This window comes from Falco naumanni, chromosome 1, assembly GCF_017639655.2.
Source record: "Falco naumanni isolate bFalNau1 chromosome 1, bFalNau1.pat, whole genome shotgun sequence".
NCBI classification, from domain to species: Eukaryota; Metazoa; Chordata; class Aves; order Falconiformes; family Falconidae; genus Falco; species Falco naumanni.
In genome coordinates this window covers 113,516,682-113,541,600 of record NC_054054.1, presented here as the reverse complement: position 1 = coordinate 113,541,600, position 24,919 = coordinate 113,516,682, and the positions used below count along the sequence as shown (strand labels likewise).

The 24,919-nt window shown below is 45.6% G+C and overlaps 2 protein-coding genes across 6 annotated transcripts in view; both read left to right on the top strand.

Moving 5' to 3' along the window:
• MXRA7 (matrix remodeling associated 7) overlaps positions 1 to 8,287 on the top strand; it is a 29,488-nt gene extending 21,201 nt beyond the window's left edge. For 2 of the 4 annotated variants that reach the window (XM_040579380.1, XM_040579352.1), the window contains one exon: positions 7,418 to 8,287. In XM_040579380.1, coding sequence (XP_040435314.1) covers positions 7,418 to 7,532 — 115 coding nt within the window. In that variant the 3' untranslated portion in view covers positions 7,533 to 8,287. Of the gene's footprint in view, positions 1 to 2,544; positions 4,317 to 7,417 lie in introns of those variants that run through there. The other 2 variants (XM_040579371.1, XM_040579362.1) reach the window with 1 other exon arrangement.
• A 2,002-nt stretch (positions 8,288 to 10,289) lies between these two features.
• Positions 10,290 to 24,919, top strand: part of ST6GALNAC1 (ST6 N-acetylgalactosaminide alpha-2,6-sialyltransferase 1) — a 29,768-nt gene continuing 15,138 nt past the window's right edge. Inside the window, exons 1-3 of one of the 2 annotated variants that reach the window (XM_040579304.1) lie at positions 10,290 to 12,237; positions 19,087 to 19,187; positions 24,523 to 24,662. In XM_040579304.1, the coding sequence (XP_040435238.1) occupies positions 24,646 to 24,662 (17 nt within the window). In that variant the 5' untranslated portion in view covers positions 10,290 to 12,237; positions 19,087 to 19,187; positions 24,523 to 24,645. The remainder of the gene's footprint in view (positions 12,238 to 19,086; positions 19,188 to 24,522; positions 24,663 to 24,919) is intronic. The other variant, XM_040579313.1, reaches the window with a different exon arrangement.

Sequence of the window (24,919 nt, the reverse complement as noted above, 5' to 3'; positions counted from 1 at the left end):
GATCTGCTTGGGGAGGGCTTGACCACCCATTGCCAGGTCTGTCTAGGGCCTTTCTTCACTGCTTTTGATCCTCAAGGGTCAATCCTAGCCTGACTAGAATAAGAAGACTCTGGAGACAGATTGCCATCTGCCCTCCTTGCCAGGATTTCAGACCAGAGGACTGATGGTCCCGACAAGCTGAGCACCTTCTCCTTCTGCCAGGGGAAGGAGCTGGAATGCTCCATGCTTCTGAAAATCAGCTTCCTGAGTGACACTCTTCCTGGAAAGGGCACAAGCAATTACCAGAAGTGGTTACAGCAGGATGCTCTGGGATCTCCTTACAGCAGGTCAGGACTCCTTTGGAAAGCTACAGTCTATCGATGGGCTACAGGATTTCCTGACCCACTGCAGATTTTGCACACTAGGGATATAGGCACACAGGAATGCCACCAGCCCACCCTGTTTGTCAGTGCTGGGATGCTGTCTGCTGTCAAAGGCAAGGAGCCTTGTGCCAATGCCATGGCTGAGAGGGAGCAAGGGGAATGCTTCTGAAGCCACCAGAAGGACACTCAGTTTCCATGCTTCAGGAGAAGCATGGTCTTTCGAGACCTTCAGCACCTGAGCCTCTCTCATAATCCAGGACCTGCTCTTGTCTAAGCTCCTTATTCTCCAGCTGTTCCTTGCACAGAACCATGTCCAGCTGAAAAATCGTATGATTTGTGAACTTAGCCCTCAGCTTGGGCCAGAGCAGAGATATTTGGGTAATCTATATCTGAAGAAAGGATATGGGCTTCCAGCAAAAGAAGACCCTAACCTGGCTTGATTGCTGTGCTGCTGGGGGAAAGCATGCTGATCAGGTGGATTTCATTGTTCAAGGTGAACAGAAAGGAGGGAAGAATCAAGGATAAGCAGTGGCTCAAAGCTCTCAGCCTCCATCCCAAGCTAATTAAGTTTTTCAGGCTCCATGGCAGCAATGCCAGAGCTTCTCAGCCTAGGCAGTTATATGGCCCTGATGTCCCCAGTGAGGGACTGCCTCATGTTCTTTAGTCTAATTCCCCTCACAGCTTGCTCCAGCAGCAGAAAGGGGGAACCCTGTCTTGCAGATGGGGAATTTATGGCTCTGATGGACTTCCTCCATTAAGTTCATACTTGGTTTAAAATCATCTTACCCTAGCTGTTGGCCTGGCCATGTCCTGGAGGTGAGTATCCCTGTGAGGGGCTGTAGGCTGCCACTGAGCCTCCATCCCTCCCCGCTCCAACTGTGGCATGCTGCAGGGGACCTCTCCTTCTGGGCCCCTGTGGCAACAACCTTATGCCCTCACGCGTGAAATCTGATTATGCTTGCGTGACTTGAGCGGGATGATCTGATCCTCAGCACTGTGAATCCCACAGAGCGATTATCTACTCCGGAGAACTTCCTTTCTTTGTCCTAATGGGCTGGCCACTGAGCCTCTGCATCATTGCTCAAATAACCCTGGTCCCACGTGATGCTTCACTCTGCATCTCCCATGGGGGATCCAAGCTGCCAGCAGCACTTGCAAGGCTGCTGGAGGAGGCAAACTTTTGCAGAAGAGTGAGGAAGAATTGAGGCTGTAACTTGCCTTCATGCTGCGGCTGGCAGGAGTAAGGACCTTTCAAATGGGGTTCAGGCATTACAGACAGTGAACCCTATTGAATTCAGGAGGAATTAGGCTGTGGTGTGTCTGCGTGTGTTTGCAGCTACCCAGGTAACGTGTATTGAGGCTTCCCTCTCCCTCAGTGCAGGTCTCTGTCTGTGGGCAGCTGCCCAGCCTACTGTAAGGTGTTTCCCATTGTGGATGGTTGGGCCATGGGAGATGCTGGGGCAGTAAGGGCAGAGTGTCTGAAAGGTTCAAGCTGAGAATGAGGGATCACGTTTTTTAGCCCTGGCTCTGCTAACAACGTGCTGCAAGACCTCAGGGAGTGCCTGGATGTCCCCACACATAAAGCATCTCTAATTATCTCACCCTCCTTCCTTGGGACATTAGGAGAGCTTCCCGTGAAGAGGAAGCCTCGTGACCTGCAGAGTCTGGGGCTTTTTGCCTCCTTCCCTTGAACAGACACATCTGTAGGAAAATTGAGAAAGGTCAACCTGTTCAGGCACACTGCCCTGTGAAACCAGTGCTCATCTGGCTGCAGGGAAGAGGAATCTGGGCTGGACAAGGGTGCCAGCAGCTCAGGGAGGCTCTGCACAGGACGGTGAGGCAATAACCCCTAGAGCTAATGAAGGCTTCCAATTAGCTGGGCTTCTCCAGCTCTCATCAGTAGGTCAAAAGGGCCGTAACTTAGATTGGTGCCAGATGAGAGAGTTTACATTTCTGATTGGGTTTTGACTATCCTGCTGCAGTTGATGAAGCGAAGTGTCTCCTTCTTAGAGGCATGAGGTTTGCAAACAGCAGCTTGTTCTGCCCTGAGGTGGGAAGTTGCCTTGCCTTCTCCCACGTACACACCGAGTTTTCCCCCTGCTCATTTATGTGAATAATAATGAACCAGCCTGAGGGGTGAAAATGACTGAAATTTCTCTTCTCTCCCTGTTTCTCTTTGCAGAACTGAAGACTATATGAAGTTGTCCCTAGCCTCCTCCTAAAGGCATCCCTTGGCATCTTTTAAAGGCTTGAGAGAAATACCAAAACCAACCAAACACACCCATAAGAGAAATCCATAAACCCTCAAAATTTGGGATCCCCTCTTGGTCTGAAGTTGAGCTCTTCAAAAACTCCTGTGGTGTCAAGTTTAAGGAGATCCTGTTGGTTTAAGGAGATCCTGTTGTGTGGCTCGGGGGGACCAGGGCTGGGCCCAAGCAGTGACTTGAGTTGTGTTTGGAGGGGCTGGGATGAACCTTTCTCCCCCTCCCCTAAACAGAACCCACATTTGACACTAAATATGCAGTGAGTCTGTTAGTTGTGTTCATTACCATGTATAACTTGTCATGAATTCTGTTGTTCCTTTATCGGGGTGGGTGAACCATAGCTCTTCTCCAGACCAGCCTGGACCTTATACTAGACTAAGTTGTTTCTTCCTAGGGCCAAACTCCCTCTTTATTGCTGGGGGGTGGAAACTGTCTATGATTTAAAATGTTGTATGATGCTGCTTTATTCTGAGGGGTGGAGGGACAAAGTGGGGTCCAAGTGAGGGATGGCAGATGGTAGCTGGACTGACTCAAATCTTGCTTCTGTAGTTATTTTAGCAGAAAGCTGATTCTGTAGGTAGACAGAAGACTCGAGAAGTGACAAGGATTGATAGTTTAGCTGTTCTGTTTGTGGTGGAGGTTTAGGAGGCCACACTTTGGCTGCTGTTAATATCTGGATTCTCACTTTTCCCTATGCCGGTTCCCAAGAGGAGACACCCAAGGAGGTAGCTATAGCATCAGGGGTTCCCTCTGGCTCAGGATGATTTAGTGGGGGTCCTAGAAGAGACATCCTCCTCCTCACCCTCTGACTGCTTGCTGTTCCAGTGCCCTCTTCTCTTGCTAGCCCCATGGCTTGTCCACTGGAGCCAGAGCTCAGCATTGCTCCTCAGCTTTGTCACGTATAGATGAATTCGGCTGGGTGTGTTTACCTGCTTCAGACGTAGCAGGTTTCAAATCAAACCCAGCTGGTTTGCAAGCGTGACAAGAGGATCTGAGTCTTCTAGCAGTGTTGTATGAGTACCAGGCTGGGTGGGGATGGGTCCTTAAGTTCCCGTTTCATTGCCGGACAACGGCCTCTTGGCTAACGCTGCAAACATATCGGAAACCCAACAGGCTGCTTTTTTTTTTTTTTTTCTTTTGAATTCCTATGCAGACAATACTTGAAACGTTGTACACAGTTGTCATTTCCAGCACCTGGGGTTGGCAAACTCTTAATAAAAGGGCTCATTTAAAGAACAGCACGAGGCTTCAGCTTTAGAAGAGGCTGGGCTGCCCCTTCACAGCCGACAACTGCAAGTGTGTTCACTGGTTTGCATATGAATTTAGGCACATCTGGACCCTCTGCTTCAACATCCCGCTGGTACAGCCGCTGTCTCCCCTTGGTGCTGGCTGGCTGACTCTGTGTCCCGAGCACCCAACTATGCAAAGAATGCCTTATATACATTGTGTTGAAGTTACATGGCAATATGTACATTGAGCAAAGTCTAGAGCTGAGTCCAGATTTTTGCTAGTGGCAGCAAGTCAAACTATTTCTTCAACTCAAATGGCTGTCTGGGTATTTTTTACTTTTGTTTGTTTTGTTTGTTTGTTTTGTATCGGATGGTGGCTCTTATACAAAGGACTGTAATTCTAGTGGCTTGAATCTGTAAAAATTGCCTTTGTTTGGTCCAATAAACCTTTGAATAGTTTATTTGGTTTGTGCTTGTTCTCCCTGCCTCCAGCAGCTTGTAACTTCTTTCTCAAGAGATTTGTGTTGAAAAATTTGGATTTTAGGTTAGAGGTACATTCTGTCCTCCTACGCCTTTTACCCCATAAAAGATTCCAGTGGCTTCCTTAACAATAGTGTCAGACCCATGGTGAAAGTCAGGGATTTTCCCTTAGTTCTGCTGGAGCAACAGAGTGTCACAGCAGGATCCTGGTCTTGTTTGGCTGCAGAGTAATTAGCAATGTTCCTAATGCAGAGCTCTGCCCAGGATTTTAGCTGCTGTGAACACGGGTGCCTAGCAGTTCCTGAAACAGATCTCCTTTAAAATACCTACAGCTCACTGCCCCAAACCTCCAGATAATTGTAAACGCCTTGGAGTGAAATGCCTAAAAAGAGCCTAAGGGAGTTAAGTATGCAAATTCAATTGCCTATCAAGGCAATTTGAAAATCCTTAATTAACCTATTTTGTCAGCAGTAAGTAAAATCCTGTTTGACCTCCTTAATCCAAGTAGTTCTGAGGATGCCACTTATGGGAAGAAAGAATGATTTTATTGAGAATGGGATAGGCTTGATCTGAAATAATAATAATAAAAAAGCAATGTGGAGCAGTACAAAGTTGTCTTGCAAGCCTGCCTTTGATAGAAACTCCTTTTTAAAATCAGTTTCGTGTTTTTGATGCCTTACTCTTCCTTCCCAGGCTCTTTTCTCTCTTTATCTTTGTTTTGCTTTCCTGTTGTAATTATGTAGTACAGAGAAGTAACAGCAGTAATAGCTTTTTTTAATTTCTGTTTTTCAAATACGCAGTCATGATATGTAAAGGTGAGGGAAGAGCCAAAGTGCATTGATGTTGTGCTTAAAAAAATAGAGTGAATATTTCTGTGATCTTGATTTTGGAGATTTGGAGACAAGGAAACAGACCTTTGGGGAGGTTTCACGGGTGCTAATGTCTGTGAAATGATGAGTGAGGGATGCAAGACCTGTGTGGAGCACTCCCAGCTGGCATGCATTTCAGACACATGAGGCAAAGCTGTGTATTGAATTTCTCCACACCAGACTGGAAATGTGCCCTCTGGTGCCCAGCACTGATCTAAAATAAAATATTGATCATTAATGACTGTGCTTCCCTTCCTCTTGTCTGGAAAGGGCAGTTGGATGTTATTCATGAGGGCACAAAAAATTACAGAAGAGACAGACAAATCCAGGCGCTTGACAGCCTATGGGCAAAGCTTTCATAACCAAAAGATCCCACATCGTTACCAGGATATGTTTGGCCTTAGGACAATTACATTTTAATTGCAATAGAAAAGAACAGACAAATAAGCTTTCTTTTGCCAGCACCTGCTTTTTTCCTGCCCTGCCTGCTCCAATGGTGCTGGAAGGACAGCCTGCTGGTCCTGCTTCTGCTGGGGCTTAGCCCAGGAAAGGAAAAAATGCAGAGCTCCACTCAGCAGGAGCTCAGCACGCAAGGGCCCCTCTGCTTGTTCCTGGCTGTCTCGTTCCATCGATCTTATTCGTGGTGGTGTTGCTTCTGATGTGTTGATGCTGTCTTCTTCTTTCAAGACAAGATTGTGTCCCGGTTTTGTCTGTCAATAGGTATTTCTGCCCCTCCTGTTACTGGAACAGCTAACACCTTGTCCACACAGGACTTGCAGGAAGACTACCCCACGTTAACTAGTGGCACGCGTTTAAATGGATTAATGACAGTGTATTAAAGTCCTATGTGGAAAGCTGGCTGTGACAGAGAAGAGGACTCCTGACAGGGTGACCATATGGAAGTAAAAGCCAGAGTCTGTCTTTCTAGCCCATGGGAGGTCTAAAGATGCTAAGCAAGCAGGAGAGCTGGGATTGCAGCAGATCTGTGCTCTGAGCTGCTGAGCTGTCGCTGAATTCTGGCCCAGCAGTCACGTAGGGGGCAAATGAGCCTTGAAGTAATAGAAACTGCTTCTCCCTTGTTAAAGCCATAAAGCACCACAACCTCATTAGTTCTTTTAATCTCACACAGGAGAGTCAGGTATGAGATGTGCTAGGCAATACTGCAGTCTGATCCCAATCAGGCAGGAGTCTGGCGATGAGAACGTACCAGCCCGCAGCCAACCCTGACTGGAGCCAAGGTGCACGTTCGTTTTGCCCTAAAAGAGGATTCTGTAGATGCTTGCATCAGTTCATGAGCTAGTTGTGCACAAATGACACCCCTGCGCTGCCCACCCTTCTGTATCTCTGAATGATGATCCGTAGATGTATGACCAATATAAGCCCTCCTCCAAACCTTCCTCAAATAAAGCCCTGTGACAGATACCAATCTTCATGCTGCAGGACATACAACAATGGTTAACTGCTTCAGCTTAGGGAAAAATCAGGATATCATCTGTTATGGGGAGAAGGGTGTTAATCATCCACTATGGGACTTTCCAGGGAAGGAAAGCTGAGCTAGGTGGTCTGCTGGTCAGCCTCTGCCCGCACAGGGATCACTTCACTGCTGGACTGGCTACATGAGTCCATCTCTCTATTTGACACTGGCAGGCAAATTCTCAAATCAAAGCAAAATTCTCTCTGTGATCTTATCTTCCAGTGGCTGATTAAAGTCAAGTCCCCACTAGAACGCAGTTTGGTCTCTAGTTTTAAGATAGGGTATGCATTTAAAATTTAATAGCTGTTTCCGAATTACTCTGTCATTACATGCTGTCATTACAGAATGAAAGGACACTGTGTTGATGAAGCTTAATCCAGTTTCATTATGGAGTCTGCTAAATTGGGACATGTTGGTCTTATGAAATTCTACATGTCATCTTGAAACTCTGAGCATAGTTAAGCCCTAAGGATCTCCGAAGCTAGAGTTAAAGCAGTCTGTTTTATGTCCATATTTAAAGAACTACAGAGAGATGTGCAGGATGATTGGATAGATGGGAAGGTGGAGGAAGGAGAACCAGAGGCTACCTCTTTCTTATCTCACATGGGCAGATTTCCTGTAGCCAGTAAGGCTTATAAAATGACCTGCGTTTGGCTTTGTGTTTGACTTGACCATAGTTTTTTTGCTCAAAGTGCCTTCGGGGACTGGCTATTCCTACTTCTCCTTTTCTTCTTGACAGGGTTCAGAGAGAGCAGCTGGCTGCCATCTTCAGGCTCATGAAGGAAAAAAGTGACACATTTGGAGAGATGTCTGAAGGAGACATGAAGGAGCAGCTTAGACTGTATGATATATAACCTTGCAGCCAGTGGAGACTATGCCCAAACCTGATCTTGGCCCTTACTATGCAGGACACTGGAGGCTGTAGCGCTATAAATGTGTTCCAGTAGATATTTTGCTGTTCCAGTTTGTTTTGCAAATGCATATAGGCCTGTGATATGTATTTCAAAAGACCTGTAATTTCTCACCCTTTTTATTGTATTTCCTTGAATAATGATGATATTTTCGTCTCATACAGAGATTTTTACCTCTTTCTGGCTGGGTCATATATCTCAGTCACGCAAAGCAGTTAAACTCACAACTTCTTTCTGGCCATGCTTTATAAAAACCTAGTGTTTACCAGTTTGATATCTGAAGAAAGCCAAAGAAAATAGATGTAAAATGAATGAAAATAATAGAATCATGGAATAACTCAGATTGGAAGGGATCTAAGGAGGACTGTAGTCCAACCTCCTGCTCAAAGCAGTATCAGCTATGAGATCAAGCCAGGTTACTCAGGGCTTTATCCTGCTGGGCCTTGAAAACCTCCAAAGATGGAGACTGCACAACCTCTCTTGGCAGAGAGGCTTCCAATCCTACAGTTGGAAAACAAATAGCCAAAGGCAAGGCATTAGTGCTCTGATCAGAGGTGAGTTGTCTTTCTCAACTCCTTGGAAGGAACGCTTCATCCTCCTTCACGCTGGCTTCTTGAAACAGAGCCAAGTCAGTTCCGGCTGACCTCGTTGAGCTCATCTTCATACCTGAAAAAAAAACCCAGCAGCTAACTTCAGCCTGGAAACACAAACATCTCTTCGCCTCTTGACACTGGTGAAAGTAGTGCAGAAAGGTGGCTGGCTTTTCTACAAGGATGATTGTGTCAAACTCAGATCCTGTTACCCTAATATAAAAAATATGTGGGAAACTACATACTTAGGAAATCTCTGTGAATTTGTCAAGTCTTTTGAACAGTCTTAACCAGCCCTGGGTTTGGACAGAGTAAATCAATAAGCATTCCTAATTTTAACTGAATGTCTTCTGGTGTGCTTCTCTCTCCTATGAAATCCTGTTAAATACTTCATTATCAGGGAGGATTTTCTCAGTTTTAATAACTGCTGACAAAGGAAGGCAACATTTTCTGAGCCAGTTTTAGGGAATGATCTCTTAAAAGATTAGGTTTGCTTTATTTTGTGTAATCCTTTTGAGTCTGGGAAACCAAGTATCTCATTATCTGGTCACTATTTCCCACTACAGTATCTTCTATAACACCATACTATTTGACTTCTAAAACTCATTTTATCTTCTAATCGTTTTCACTTAGATGAAGGCATATTTATCATGAGATCAAGCTGGGTTTGCTACTAGTCATGACTTAATCTAATGTCTGAAAATCACCTCTTCTTACTCAATGTGAAGGAATTAAGGGTGAAAAGGAGTCTCATGATGGGGAACATCATCCTAGCTTGCTGTGTATCTAGGCCACAGTTTCCTTTGTCAAGCTGTGCAAGGGGGAAAAATGTAGAAAATCTGTATATGGGACTTCTCTCTAGTTCAAAATTGAAAGCAGGATCTTTTCCAAAGCTCTTCTTGAAAGCAAGCAATGGAGAGTTAAGGTTTAGTTGATTTCTAGTCTTTCTCTTGTAGACTTTACAGATTATTTCCAAAATATTTTTATATTTCTTCTTTTACATTTGGGCCTTCTCTGAATAGGAACATTTCTGGAAAAATTCCTCAAACTCCTCAGCTTCACATCATGCCAGCAATGATATGCTGAATAAGGCAGAGCAGCTGGCATTAAACCTGTTCTGTCCAGACCAACTACAAGCACTGTCATCAAAGCGTTACAACACTGTTCATAACAGGACAGCGGTAAAAGATCTGACATTTCCTAGGTCGATTTAAGAAAGAAGTGAAGCAAAGTAAAAAAGCCTCTGCCAAAGACATGAAACAACGGGATGCCTAGATGTAAACCCCATGGGTTTTAAGTGATGTTTTCTCTGTGTGCAGTTGGAAGGCTGAAATAAAGGCACCCTGGAGTCGGGCAGCTGGGGGGAGGCAGCGTTCGGAGTCCACAGGCTGCTGCCGGGCCTGCACTGGCAGGCTATGTCCCGACTTGGCCGGCCGGCTTCTCATTTACTTCTCCCTCTGGGCTCATCAATATTTATACAGGAAATTTCACCAGTTGCTATGGCAGGATCGCCCCTTCCGGGTATTGTCCTTTAAATGACACTGACAGCGTTTCCTCAGCCTCACACAGGGTCATAGGGCACTGAGGTGGCCGTAGGGTGGAGAGGTGGCTGTATGAACACCTGCGGGCAGCGGGGGCTCGCTGTCAGGGCCCCTGGGGAGACCCTTCTCCCTTCTGACAAGCTCTAGGCCCCCGACACGGGTGGGAGGACCCCGAATCAGCGCTGCCACCGAGGGGCCTCTCACGGCCCTTCAGCATATGGAGCCCCAGCCTCGGCACTGCCCCCCGCCCTGGCACTGCCCCCGCGGCCGGCGGCAGCTCCTGCCCCGTCGCGGACGCTTCGGAAGGGCGACGGGGGCCAGGGCCCAGCGTGGCGGGTCTCTGTGGCCGCAAGGCCCGCGGCCTCGGCGGAGGCTGGCCAGGGCCCGGCGAGAGGTGCCGCTGCTATGGCAACCAGCCCCGGGCCACCCGCGACCGCACACGCGATGCGCCGTGCGGAACGGGCCCGGCTCCTCCCTCGCCGGCCTGCGTGCCCCGGACGGGAGGGGCGGGGCAGGGTGGGACGAGGCCGAACCGCCGGTGTGACGCAACGCGCATGCGCTCCACGTGGGCGCCAGGCGCTGCGGGTGACGTCACTCCGCCGCCTGCCCGAGGCGGGGCCGCTCCGCGCCCCTCACCCTGAAATGGCGGCGGGCCGGGCTCGGTGCGGGCGTTTGTCTTGGCTGCCCGCGGCAGCCTCTGGTGATACGCTGGGCTTGCGGGTGTGTGGCGGCGCTGCGGGCCGCTCGGAGGGGGCCTGCGAGGTGGGCTGCCGCGTGGGGGTGGCGGGGGGGCTCGGCCTCACCTGCCGCCCCTCCGCCGGCCCCCGAGCTGCGGCCTTGCCGCCCGGGCTGGCCCGGTGTGCGCTGGCGGTTTTCGCCGGGTATTTCGCCTGACCCGGCGGCCGTTGAAGGCGTCAGGGCAGTCGTTTCCGTCGGGGTTCAGTGGGATGCGGTGCTGACGGTTTAAACTGTTTAATAAATCTGTGCTCGGTGATGGTCTGGGGCTCTGCCTGTGCTGGAATGGATCGTCCGCCCCTGCAGAGCGCCCAGCGCAGGGGGTGTTGCCGCCCTCTCTGGCGTACTTGTCAAGAATGGTTCGTCCTAGATCTTTGCTATGATGTTTTGTAGCCACGTATTTTCTGATGCTCTTATTCGTGTGTGTTCCTGACATCCCACTAACCGTGCTTTAGTGTAATCTACTGTTAACAACACTTGATCCTGCACATAAGGAATAGATTATGTTGTCCCAATCGAATCATGGGTAGATGAGAAAATGATAACATTTTGTTCTGCATCCTCAGCGTTACTGGATGTGTTTTCCACTTCACATGCAAACTTGGGCAGTCTTTCTAAACCACAGATGCAGGTTTAAAAAAAATCTGAAATTATTTAGTTAAGGAGATCTAGTAGGTGGAGAAGGCAGGAGGAAGTGAGCAGAATCATTCTGCTGTGGCTCTGTAGGTAGCTTTGGTAGGGATTTCAGGTTTAGAGACTGTCTTATACAGGTCGTTTAAATGTTTTTTTTTGCATAGGTTGCTTCTGGAATTGGTAAACCTTATGTTCCACAATACAACAGCATCTGCTTTACATTCTGTAGCTGGCCAAAGTCAGTAAATTGGGCTTGGCCCAGTGCGTTAGCAGTGTAGACAGATGGCTGTGCCAACAGTATGGGGAATTGTGCCAGTGAACTTGTCAAGTGTATCTGATAATAAAGAGGCATGTTTCCACTGTCCTTTCCTTTGAAGGAAATGGGAATAGTTACAGATGGGAAAGAGTGTGGCCCTAAACCCACCATAAACCTGCTTTTTGCACCTACAAGGTTGTATTCTGGCTTTCTCTGTTGTTCAGGGATGTTATGGGATTATTTTTTTTTTCGAACTATGTTAAATATTTTGTGTAAGTTCCTCAGGGGTATGAATCAAAGGCAAAAGTTCTCATTGATATCCGCCAGAGGAGAACAAGCAGGAGTTTTCGGACAAGCTTTGGGGTTATCATAACACTGAAAAACCTTCACTCCTTTCCACCCCTGCCTGCCCCAGTCCCTCATATCTCTTAATCACCAGGCTACATGCATTTGACAGGGAATTAAATCCACAGTCTCTGAATTTATAATAGACTTGAGTTTATTCACATTAAGAATGGTGGGAAAAAAGTTCGAAAATCATGTTGTAGATAACAGTCAATTTTAGAGAATTTAATTTCCTCTGGGGAGTGAAATAACTGGTTCTGAAACTTGGTGACTACAGGGAATTTGTGTAGTAATCAAGCAGTGAATGTGTGGCATGAGCTTCTCCTGTTTTTAGAAGGCAGCTTTACCTTTATGACCACCCATGCTTTTGTTGGTGAATCACATTTTGGTATAATGTAAGAACTGTATTAAAAGGGTCAGACAGACATATATCTACAAAATCCTTGATATTGCAGCCTTTGCTACCTGCATTTCTCTGGAAATTGTCTGACCAACCCAACCTCAGAGGTGGTGGAAAACATAGTGGTGTCTGCTACCTTCTCTTTGTGGTAAGTCAATGGTATTTTGTTTTATTCTTCCTCCGTAATGTGACTAAAGCTTTTCTCACAAAGGTAAGATTTTGTAGGCATTTTGACGTGTTCTAGTGATGTGATCTTTCTTGTGAGTCTTCTGTGAGTGTCAGGTGAAGCAGCAGAGACTGATCTATGAGTAAGTGTTCAGACCGAGTTATGGAAGCGGCACTAGTTAGTAAGAATTCCTAAAGATAATCTCAGGGGATGGGGACCAAGTGCTAGTACCATGGATTTGAATCTGGCTTTCTGCTAGGATGGGAACAGAGCAAAACATGGAAGTCCTTGTGATTTTCATTTTTTTAAAAAACTTTGGATAGATTTATTACATTTGTTAACTGCTAAATTGCATTGGGAACAATAAACTAACAAGGAGGAGGCATTACATAGTTTGTCTCATCTTCATTTGTCTCAAAGAAAGGGGATAATGTCTCCTGTGAGAGGCCGTAGTGTCAAACCTCCTGGGGGGGTTCTGACTGTTTGCAAGTGTTAAGACAAATTGTTAGGGATGCCGCTGTGGAAAGAGATGAAACAGCCAACTGTCATCGTCCTGGGGAGTCACAAGCAGTCTGGATGCATCTGCAAAATTGGAGTGTGAACCGGGCCAAACGTGCAGAGGAGGTTGCCTGCCTTCTCCATGGGGTCACGTGTGGACTCACTGCAGCGTGTCTGGCTGTGAAGCTGTTCCCAGTGGTAAAATCCAAGGGTGAGGTATGGTCAGTTGTTACATCAGGGTCAACCTTTTCTCCTCTACAGGGGTTAAGAGATTGCAGCTCTGGTGCAAGGAAATGTAACACCTAGAGAGAGATGGTGCTATGTAATCTGCTGCTGCCAGAGCTGCCTGGAAGTAGAAAGTGTAGTTCTTTTTGGAGATGTTTTTTACCACTCCTGAAATGGCTCACGCTTTCTAATGTGGTCTAAAATGCTCAAAGCTGGAAGAAGGTTTATATACTGTGTGTTCTATAGGTAAATGTAGGTGAGGTGGTGGGAGAGGAGAAGCAAGTGCTGCTTATCCGCTGGATGGTGCTGTTGTATTCAAACAGCAGACGCGTTCTGCCTAACTCGGACTGAAGACTTCAAGCACTGTTTTTCTTTCAGAGAGAATTAAGGAGGGTATACACAGTCCTTTTCTCCATAGCAAATCTCTCGTGAATCCATGTTGTGATCTGCCTGTTATCCAGCATTCCTGTAACTTGCTAAACTTAACTAATCACTGCAGATGGGAAAACTGTTTTCTGAGCAATTACTCCTGATCAGGACCAGAACTTTTCTGAAAAATCTTATTTAAAACTTCCTTCAATCCACCAGCCCACCCTCACCCACCCCAAGTTAAGCTTTGTTACACCTGTATGTATACACCTGTATGTATACACCTGTATGTATACACCTGTATGTAGGATGAGTATTTGTTGGCTCGCTCAAGTGCAGTAAGGTAGCTGGGAGTCACTGGAGGAAAAGCTTGTTTTCAGATCCTGTGGTTATACTTCATCGTGGGGGAAGAAAAGACCTGTTCCTCTGATTAAGCCACCTTCCCAGAGGCCAGGACTTGAGTTTAAATGTTGTTTGCGTGCCATAACATTAGATAAGATCTGAAATAGGTATTTGCAATTTATGTGACATTGGTTTAATGTTCCTGTAACTTTTTATTGTATTGTTTTATAACTCTTTCTTAAAATGGTAATTCTTAAGAAGGAGAGGACTTTGTGGATCACTGCCTCTGTAATTTGTCTTCCTTGTCAACACTGTTACAGCCTTTATTGGAAAGGAAACAAAGAATAGTAGCCTGGTTGTTACAAGAAATTGTTTTGCAATCTCTGCCTATTACTCAGTTGTTGGAATTCTGCTACTGATAATTGATAGAAGCAGAAACTAACTCAAGATGCTGATTTTAAGGAAATTGGAGGGTGAGAAGTGGTGAAAGTATTAATTTGTAGTAAGTGAAGATGGCCACATTGGTTCAGTAACTCTTCTGAAAGGTGATACTTTGAATGTTTAGTGCCTTCCGGCATCAGAGGACTGAATGTCAACTTTTTTGTTTCCAGATACCCCAAATTCTGGTAGCAGAGGAGAACTTTGCAGAGAAAACTGCAGTCTGCTGGCAGTAAATAGGTTTCTGATGATCGCTGCAAGTCTGTGGGCTACAGGTAGAAAACCCCTGTGTTGGTGGCACTGTTTCAGCTCATTGTGTTCTGTGTCAGTGGCAAGGCTTTCGTCGGTACCCAGGTTCCTGCAGCAGTCATGTCTGAGCTAATCAAGAGCAGATTTGGTGGGGTGCGTGTGTGAGTGTGACTAACCAGGGTCTAGAGACTGGCTGCTACAAAAGCGAGGTCAGAAGAGATAGCATCTTTGAGGATGCCAATGATTCATATATGAAGCAAGTCCTGTGTCAGATTCATGCCTTAATGTCTCATCTTATTGTAAGCTGTTTGGACTCAGGGTAGTGGTTCCCCATTGAAGCACAGGATCTTTCTAATCCCTCCTGTCACCCTGAATTCCCTTTAGCTGCTACTCGTTTGTGCGGAGTGTGTACTTTCATGTCAGCAAGGACCATCTGAAAATCCAGCAGTTTAATTTTGGAGGAGAAACATTACAGCCCAGCAGCTAATTGAGATGACTGTGACCTTTGGAGGGAAGAGGAACTTACTGAAAATATGACTTGGTGGATGAACCAGAACTGCCTGGGGAAACAGATTTGCAAGGAGGTAGAATGACTGGCTGCCTAGGCATGTCCAGTATCTGATGTTTGTACTAAAAGTTAGAGCCATGTCTTGCGAAATGGAGGAGTTACAGTTTCTAGATACTTCTAAAATGTGGTTTGTGTGTGATCAGAATGGCTGGGAGAGAGGTTCACACCTGTTGATTCCTGAACTTTGTTTGTTTTGGCTTTTTGTTAAAAGATCTCCTCTGTGTGTATATACACTTCAGTTTTGATCTGCCAGGTAGATGTTGTCTGTTCCTCTTCCATGGTTTTTGTTCTTTCTGTTTTTCCACTCTGATGTGAAGGTATGGGATGAGTTACACAGGGTGTTACCTGCATATTGGCAATAGGCAGACCAAAGGAAGCTGGATGGAGAAAGTAGAAAATTCAGCCTTCCTCTGTACAGACTATGCTGATGAGATTTTCACAGCCATGCACTTAAATCAACTTTGTAGTGGTGAAGTTTGACTTTTGGCATGAGCAAAAAGGCTTCTATTTCAGGGAGTGCTGCTTGAAAATTGTAGTTTGGGTATTGCCATTTCTTTCTCCTCAGTGGGCTGTGTTTCTTTGTCCTGCAATAAAGGATTTCTGTTTATTATCTGCTGTCCTTGGGGTAGCATAGAACTGTATGACCTTAGTGAAGAAGGGGAGTACTGCTGTGTATGAACCTAGCAACCTTGAGATAGGAGCAGAGGCATTCTGAAAACTTGTTTTTAGTGAGGGATTTTATCATCCAGTTATTCTCAAGCTGCCCATGAAAACCCAAGAGTGACGAGTCTCGATTCTTTCTTCTTGTTTTGTGTGTAGACCATGACAATTTCAGCAACCCTATAACTGCACTGTGAGTGGGTTGATGAGATGGTTCTCTAAAACGTCCTGAGGAAGTTGCACCCTATCTTACAGACCTCCTTTGTTTTTTAAAAACTGCTGTCAGCACAGTTGAGGTGGGAAATTTTCTGTTTGGCTGTTTGATTTAACACACCCTTCAGGCAACTGAAAGATCCAGCAGTCCTTTGTGCTGCCTCCGAGACCTGTGAGGGACTCTGGTCCCAAGCTTTCCTTTATCATATGTTCTCACAGATGAGAACAGACAGCAGAATGAGGGGAGAAAATCTGGGAATATAATGTATTGCAGAACAGAGAAATTCCTGTGTGATACGAAGTCATAAAAATAAAACCCTGCACCAGTGGCTTGTGGACCTGTGCCTTCTGGGAAGCTTTCACCACTGAAATGTTCTGCCCAGGACTCAATACAGCTGTGAAGATCCTGCTAACTGGTGTTAGCAGGTGGTTTCCTATTCTGAGGGCTGAGAACTTGTGCAAACAAAATTTGGGATGGTTACTCTCCTCTTGCACTTCTACCTCACCTGCAGCTCAGCAGTCATCTCAGTAGAGGTGCTGCAGGTTTACAAGAAGCCCCTTAATCCATGCAAGGCTGCTAGTGGAGCTGCTCCGCTGCTGCTGGTACTGGTTGGGGGTGGCAACTTTATCACTGCAAAACTAGGTGCACAAGCAGAGAAGATGATGGACCTGCATCCAGTACCTTTATACTGGTTTCCAGCAGAAATACTGTTTTTGGGAGGCCCCTCCGAAAGCTCCTTCATGGCAAAAGTCTGTCTTTGCAGCCAAGTGATGCTGCCTGTCTGGGTAGGATCCCATGGAGCTGTGGGAGCATCACCCGCTCTCTCTGGCTCCCATCATCCTTTTTGCCAGCTCCACCTCTATAGCCTTTTGTGGCAAATGGTTCCTTAGTAAAAGGTGGGTTAGGCTTGTTTGTACATGGCTATTCTGTATCCGGGATCAATCTTTGTTGTGCATGACGTTTGTTTATACTGACAAGCCTGTGACAATGGTATTAATATCCCTATTCACCTTTCTGCAACAAGAGATAGGGCAGACACCCTTTTGCTAACCGTATCAAAACATGGTGGGCTTTTTCCTGCCCTCTGCAGTTGTGGTGACTGACTCAGCTGAGAAGTGACTGTTCTAATACAGGGAAGGGGGGGGGGGGGGGGGGTGCAGCACACCATGCAGACACTTGGGATTAGGATCTGGGAGTGCAAGACTGATCCACCGTGGTGTTCTAAGGTGGGAGAGCATATGTGGTGATGGTAATGACAGGGTTCTGTCCCCTCAACCCAGGAGATCATCAGCATGTGGTGTGATCCGACACCCCCTCGTACAAACCTTGTTTCTTTCTAAACAAACCCACCAAAGGTCAGGAACTCAATTCTTTTCCCTTCTTTGTGAGCACAAAATATGATAAAATAGCCATGTGTACAGCTAGTTTTGGAGAAGGAGGTGGCTGGTGTACTGAGAATGTGCTTCTTGAGTCACTTAGCTGAAGGTATTGACAGGTGTGTTATTTGAAGTTGTGTTTTGGTGCATATAGGAAGACATGGCATAAGGATTGTCTGTTGTTTGCCAGTTCTGCTCATCTCTTCTTCATGCATCAATTCTACTTGCCAATTGCAGTGTTGGAACAAAATTTCATCACCTGGACTCTGCTCTGAGTCAAACCAGGTTAATAAAACTGGTGACCAAGGGTTTGCAGGCATGATTGTGACTCAGATTTGGCCTGCAGGAAAACCCCGGTAATGTTGGTGGCCACCAAGCCTGTCTTGATTTTGGCATTTCAGGTGCAGATGGCAGAGTGGGCAGGTAGAACAGGTATCTGTGACTGAGCATATCTAACCCAGAGTCCCCGGCACAAGATCAGGCGGCCTTAAAATACCATTTCTGTTGACCTTCCAGACTGCTGGTGCACTTGAAAGTTTGTAGCAGATAAACTTGTGCCTGAGGTATGTACAGTGAATGGCGTTTTTGGTGAAGCATGCACTATGTATTTATGCATTAATGGAACTGCAGTCTTCTGATTTACTTGAAGTTGTAAGGCCAGAACTTGTCAAATACTACTATTAAGAGAAGTGAGAGCCTGTCTGAATACAGCATTCTACAGAAAACAGTAGACAACTGAAGGAACTGACCTTCTCGAAAAACTCTTGCAATTCAGCTGCAATCCCTAGGCAAGAAATTCTTTTGCAGGATAACAGAACCCAAAAACTAACCACATGACAAGATGGGATATTCCCCACCCCCCCACACCCCACCCCCATAGATTAGATAGCAAACCATGTGAAGTTCCATGAGTAAGATGCCACCTATTTATCTTGAAAGAGACAATCTGCATTTTGCAGATGGGAGTTATGGGTGAGATAAAGCTAATTCTCAAATCAAATTGTATTTTAAGGGAGAACCTGAACTTCCATGAAACAGTGTAGTTATTGTAATGTGTTTGTGGGTCATTTGATGATATATCCAAATGCTTTAATAGATCGGCCTCTTGAACAATAGTGAAATACTTTGGCAGTGGCAAAACAGATAGCCCACCTTAGACTCATGAGCTGCCAGAGCATTGTGGCTTCAGCCATCAGAGTTCTGAGGACATTGTGGTGGAGACACCGGTGTCTCGATAAAGCTGAAGACAGATAATCCATGTAGGTCTGGGTGAAAACACGACTGTTGGCACCATCCTTGTTAAATTCTCATGCGATTAACTGCCTTTTAATGATATGGAGAAATAGTGTGAAATGGGGACAATGGACATCGATTGTGATTGTCTATGTCTGCTCAAGGAATGTGGGTATGGTGACTGGTCATGGGTGTGGTGTATGGTCACATACTCACACAGCTTTGAGGAGACACCTACCCTTCTTCCTCTAACAAAGGGGCTATTTATAAAAAGGATGAGAAAAGGATGAGAGACATTCCAATGTTATTTAGAGGGAGGGAGTGCTAAGGCTTCTTGCTGGAGAAGATCGGATGGTCACAAGGACATGAATCACCTACAAACCTGCAAGACCACCACATTCCAGGCAAAGGACTGATAAGATAATTAACATACGAAGCGAGAGTAAGCGGGTTTAGGTAACGAATATGTATAGGCGTTAATTGAATATTCATTTGTTTTATTGTATAAATGTGAGATGGTTCGTCACTTCGGGTACGCACGCTTGTGGAGGGGCGATCCCCCCCGTGCATCTGCACGCAATAAACATACCTACTTTATAACTTTTGAGCTATAGAGTCTAATTCCGTACATCATTAATACTCCTTTCTGTTTATTTCAGAGACCTTCTGTCTGGAAAAGTGTGTGGTGCTGTAGCATCACTCATCATACTCCTCTCAGCAATGACTGCCTTTCAATGTCAACTGCAGGAAACACAGTAAGGTAATTTGCAAGTGTTTTAGCATAAATTACATAAAGTTTATAAACCCCAGGGCTTGTTATTTGCCCTTGGATTCTCAGAGCATTTTACCATATGGTTTCACAGAATCATACATGTAGTTAAACAACCAGAAGAGTCATTTTCCACAGTCCTTATTTTTCTACAGAGCTTTCGGTGTCCTCTTGCTCTTTACTGTTTTGTGCATTTACTCTTAAGATACTAATTATTGTGGTTAACTGGGCTTGTGTTTACTTATGGTTACAATATCAAGGTGTAAATATGAACTCAAACATTGACCAAGCTGAAAGGTGGGGTGGAACAAAGAGGGTGCCCTAGATGATGGTCAATGGAGTGTGACGCAGTAGTAGATTGCTTAGGGAGAGGGAGGGAAACCTCAAGTGCCAAAAGATAAACAAGCCCCAACTGACATCTGCTGTGAGTCACAGGGCTGGTTTAGATATCACTGAACCTTGGAGCAGCATGGGATGACCTTCCAGGATGTTTCTTCCAGCCTTTGTTGCTGTGCCTCTGTAGTGTAACTTACTCTAGATGAATGGGTAGTGTCTCAGTGAGTGCAAAATGCTCGCTACAGAGAGAGTTGTAAGGGCAGGACACCACCTGAATTTGACATCATCCTGTTAACAACACAGCTTAGACCGTTCCTGTTGTAGGCCTGGTCATTCCCATTTGATAACTAAAAATTGGGGACACAAGGCTTGAGATGCAAGCTGCAGAGCTAGGAACAAGCACAGTCACTGTATGTCCTGTCTGAATTCTCTGTGCCACGCTTTTCACTAGTGACACCCATCTTTAGGAGGTGCAGTGTATGGGAGGAGATGAATAATGTCATTGAGCAGCATTACTAGAAACAGACTGGCTGATCCTCTTGGCCCTGGCTGAGACTGTGCAACAGGAGTGTCCTTCCCAGAGATCTAACGCCTGTGAGACAAATCCCAATTGAACAGATGCTAAGCAGCTCCTAGGGTACCAGGAGAGAATGGCATGCCCTTCCTGAGCACAAAGATCTCACATTTCCACTACAGTAGCACAGTGTGGTGCTCTCCTGCCCAGCAATTACTGTGCCTGGGCTTCTCTCAGTATGAGGTTGATAGATGTAGTGCAGTTGTGGCAAAGAATTACCTTCTCTCCATGGCTGGCAAAAGCTTCTGTCAAGTTAATAGGAGGAGGGTGGAGATAAATAGCACTGGACCCTCGAGGTATCTAAACAAAGCAGCAGCAGAAGACAATAAATGTCTGTTAAATAGAAGACAATAGACAAAAGACAGAAGGAAAGAGAAGCATGTGATTCCCAGCAGTATGCCCATCTTGCTTCTCACAGGACCCTGTGGCTGTGCTACTGTGGCAGCTAAAAATGTGACTGCACTTCTCTGATGTATCTGTCAGGAACAGAGATGAAGGCACTGCGAGGCCCCATTTTTTTCAAGTGTAAGTCAGGGACACTGTGATTTATACCACTCAAGAAGCAGACTTACATTTTGCATTCCTATAGCACTTTTCATCCAGAATGAAGCCAAATGGCACATTTGTCCTACCAGATGTCAAGAGGGATGGTTTCTGATGTTAAGTCGGTGGAAGAGTGTGGGAAAGACCTGTAGCAAGAAATATTTCACTTTTGGCTCTAAAATTAGTAGACCCCTGCACAGATGTGGTTCTGCAGTTCATATCTGTGCAGGGCCTGATTTTTGCAGCCAGATGTGAAGTGTGGAGATAATATAGCTGCATTTTTTGCCAAGGGTACAGAGAGTGATTTGAGCTTTGTGATTCTTGTGTTTCTCTGGAGCAGTGGAGAGTCCTAGAATGCTCCTACTCCTGGCAGCTGTCAGGGACAGGAACTGGGGAGGCTGCTTTTCTGATGGGAGGTCAGTTAGCCCTGAGTTTAATAAATTACCTCCTCGCCTGTCTGCAGTACTGCCTTGCTTCTTGGGGGAACAGCTCTCCGAGAGATTCCTAGTCAAGGAGCAGAATAATTTCTTCCTTTCCATCAAACAGATTTTAAAGAGGAAAAAAATCCCACAATCCATATCAGCCTTGAAGTGGTGTCAGTTTGTATCTCTGTCAGCTCTCGGGCAATATGTTAGGCTTCCTGCTGGGATGGCACAGACAAAAAGCTTGTTGAGGGAGGCATTTGAATAAAGGATCCCTGGTTCTTTCCAGCTGATGTTTCCAGGCATTGATACTGGGAGTGTATTTTTCTGGTTCTTGGTTTTTTTTTTTAATTCTCTCAAATGAAGTGGCTCATCAGTCTTCTCAGCTTTGTGTATCTGAGAAAGGAATGCAGGCACCAGAGCCATTTCAGTGCTGTAGCTTAAGAAGGATGGGGTGAATGGCAAGAGCTCAAGAAGCAGAAAAGCAGTGTGATGTAAGACAGTCTGCTTCACTCAATACAGAGTGGTTAGTACCTATAGCTGTGGCCATAAGGAACATGCTCAGTAGCTGAGTAGTTTTTGTGCTTGCAGAAAGAACTAAAACACGTTCGAGTGACCAGAGGCTATAATATGGCCAATTTCAGAGCACTTACACCCTATCCCCCAGTGATTTCTCTAGGCACGGACTTTCCCTGGTGCATGGGAGCTGGCTAGAAGAGCCTGCCTATGGTTCCATTACTGTGTGGGAGAGGGAAATATTCCAGCTTGGACCCATATTACCTGCTGTCACAACATAAATTCAAAGCAGTTTCTTTACTGGGGCATTAACTGGGTGAGGCTGGATACCAAGCAGACAAAACAGCACTAAAAAACCCCTCAAAGTTTTGCATTCTCTGCAACTCTGCTGTGTGGACAGAAAGGTGCCTGTTAGCATTCCACCGTGAAAGTCACACTCGCTCTCTCCTGGGGCATTTCAGCCAATGGAGAACACGGATCAGTTGGCTCACTAAGCTGTTCCCCACCTCCTGGCACAGTTCTCTGTGCCTTTGCTCTGTAGCAAATCTGCAGGTATTCTGGCAAGTAGAAGAGGTGGGGGCTTTGTCTCGATAAATCCTGTTGTCTCTGGGTGTTTGTTCCATGTTTTTGTGAGAAGGTTTGCTGCAAAAGGGAATGGGCTAGCTGAAAAATGGCTAGGGAGTGGGGAATTAAGACAAGCTTGGGAGTTTTTGGGCTATTAGTTTTGTTTGGTGAAAACAAGATGAATGGCTGTGCAGAGCATGCTCTTGTAATTTCTTTCCTCTCTGAATTCCCAGCCTGAAAGCATGTGCTTCTGAAGATGACTACTGAACTGGGAGGGGAAAACAAGAATCTTAACATTTTTCAAGCCAAGCCTTTGCTAACTCACAGGCATGACTGCAAGAAATGTCATTCTTTTTCTCTCCCAGTTATAACTCACTCAGTTCTTATAGCATCAAGTAATACTGTGAACCAGTCCAAACAACTCCCAAGCTGTTTTAGCAGCTTCTTATTCCACAGGCTTCCAGTCAAGTACTCATTTTGGCATGTTGTGGACATCACTGAAAGACAAGTTTGTCCTATGTTGAAGCTTAATCAATTTGTAGAAGAGCTCTGTTTTTAAAGCATATCTTGTGATCCCCTGTTCCCTAGCCCAGAGCCATGGGAAAATGGAAAGCATACAGTGCACAAGCAAGTAAACAAGATTTAATACACAGCCTTCTGGAGAACATGCACGCAGATAAATTGCTGGCGTAGTTCAGACTCTAGCCAACACCCACAACACACACAGCTTAAGATCTAATGGAGATAAAGTTTGTTCATTAAAAATAAAAAAACAAATGGAAGAAAAAAAACAGAAAGGGAAATCTGCCCTTTTTATCTATCCAGGATGTAGTTAAGTAGGTGTGGAATTAAATGGAGTATTGGAGATGGAAAAGGGCTGACAGATAACCATCTTCACATGATGATCCCAGGTGGAATTAGAAAAAAAAAAATAATCTTTGTTTTCACAAACTAAAGAATAGAACTTCTGGTGTGGGCATTGATATTGGTAGCTGGACACACTGAGCATGGAGTAATGGTGCTGAGCTCAGAATCTCTACACCATGAGAGAAGCAGCATCTCCTGGGATTGCCAGTAGGACTACCAGAGAACATTAAAAACCTTGTTTGAAAGAGGAGGCTGGCATCTGGCCTGTGACCCTTGAGAGGTTTCCAGCCCCTGTGTTAGGTGCAGTCTTTATTTATTATCTTCCTGTCTGTGGGCTGGGACCCCTGTGTATCCCCAGGGTTACAGAGCTTTGTAAGGGAGAAGCTCTGCTCTTGGCCTCACTTTTTATAGAATGGTTTGGGTTGGAAGGGACCTTAAAGATCATCTAGTTCCAACCCCCCCTACCATGGGCAGGGACACCTTCCACTAGCCCAGGGTGTTCCAAGTCACATCCAGCCTGGCCTTGAGGATTCCCCATTCCTGGCAGTGTTCATCTTCTCTGGGCAACTTGTTCCAGTTTTCACCTGGCCATCCCTGAGGAGCTGCAATACATCCGCATTTCCCAGTGTGACCTCATGTTTGAGCTAACCAGCCTGGCAGCCTGAGCTCTGACAGACTAATTTCAGCAGTGGGCAAGGAGGAGGATGAAATTCCAAGCCAAGTGAAAGCCAGTACAGATTTTCTTTTCTCTATACCAAGAAGGTGAAAAGCTCTGTGTTTTGCATAGCAAGTCTGCTTTTGGCCAGTGTGCTTGCCGCGGATTTGGATATTCTCCCAAGCACAGTCTTTCGTGAACACGGAGTACTACAGACATGCTCTCCACAATTGCCAGCCCAGTTCTTTAAAAGCAAAGAAAGCTGTCTTTTTCTGGTTGTAGGAATCTTGCTATCCCTTGTGGGTCTTGACTTCACAGTAATGTTACATGGAGGAGGTTGAAGGAAAATGTTTGCTGCCTCCAGAATTTCCCTTTGGGACCCTATTAACAAAAAAAGTCTTGTAGTTGCACACAAGCGGCTTCTTCCAAGCATTATGCCTGAAGATGCATAGGGCTTGAAAGAGGAAGGCTAAAGTGAAGCCGTTACGATGCATGCTGCATGTCAGAGCTTCAGGTCTCCGGTACTGGTTCCTGTAAGAATGTCCTGTTGGAGATCTTGTGGGCACAGAGTTGCTACTTGCCTGCTGCACACTCAGACCTGTAGCCCACCTCTCTATAATTGCCTGGAGCTAGTGAGGGCCACCTAGGAATATGGCAAAATCTTGGCTGATCCCTTTCTCAGTGCCTGTAATTGTTCCGTGGATTTCCTTTGATCCTATGCTCAGTTTGGGCAATAGCAAAATGTTTTGCTGTAGATGGCGGCAGGGTTGTACCCTGGATTAACAACCTCCCTTGTGTTTCTTCAAGGGCTTTTCAAACCTGTGTTATTGTTTCATTTTTCTCTCCTAGGTCCTCTGATAACCAATGTCTTGCACTTAAATCTAGAGAGAATAACTTGTCAGGAAGTATGGACAATAAAGAAATGCAGCTACTACTGAGCAAGGGAAACCTTGCAGCTTTTTGCTGTGATGCATGGAGGGGGGTACAAGGTAAGTATGAAACCTGTTGACTGGCTTTCCTGTAACTTAAAGCAAACATTTTCAGTTCTCTGTGTATTCAGTAACAGTGTGAGTGCTAGCTTCTGAGATTTTCAACAAAAGCTTTTTTATATCTGAGCTTAATTTTTAAGAAGAGCTGTGCAACAGCAGTCTATGTTGTAAGAAGCGATATAGCCATGTCGCCTTGAACTGTCAGGGTTAATATTTAACAGGTCCCCATGAATTAAAATAGCCCTTTGCTGTAGCAT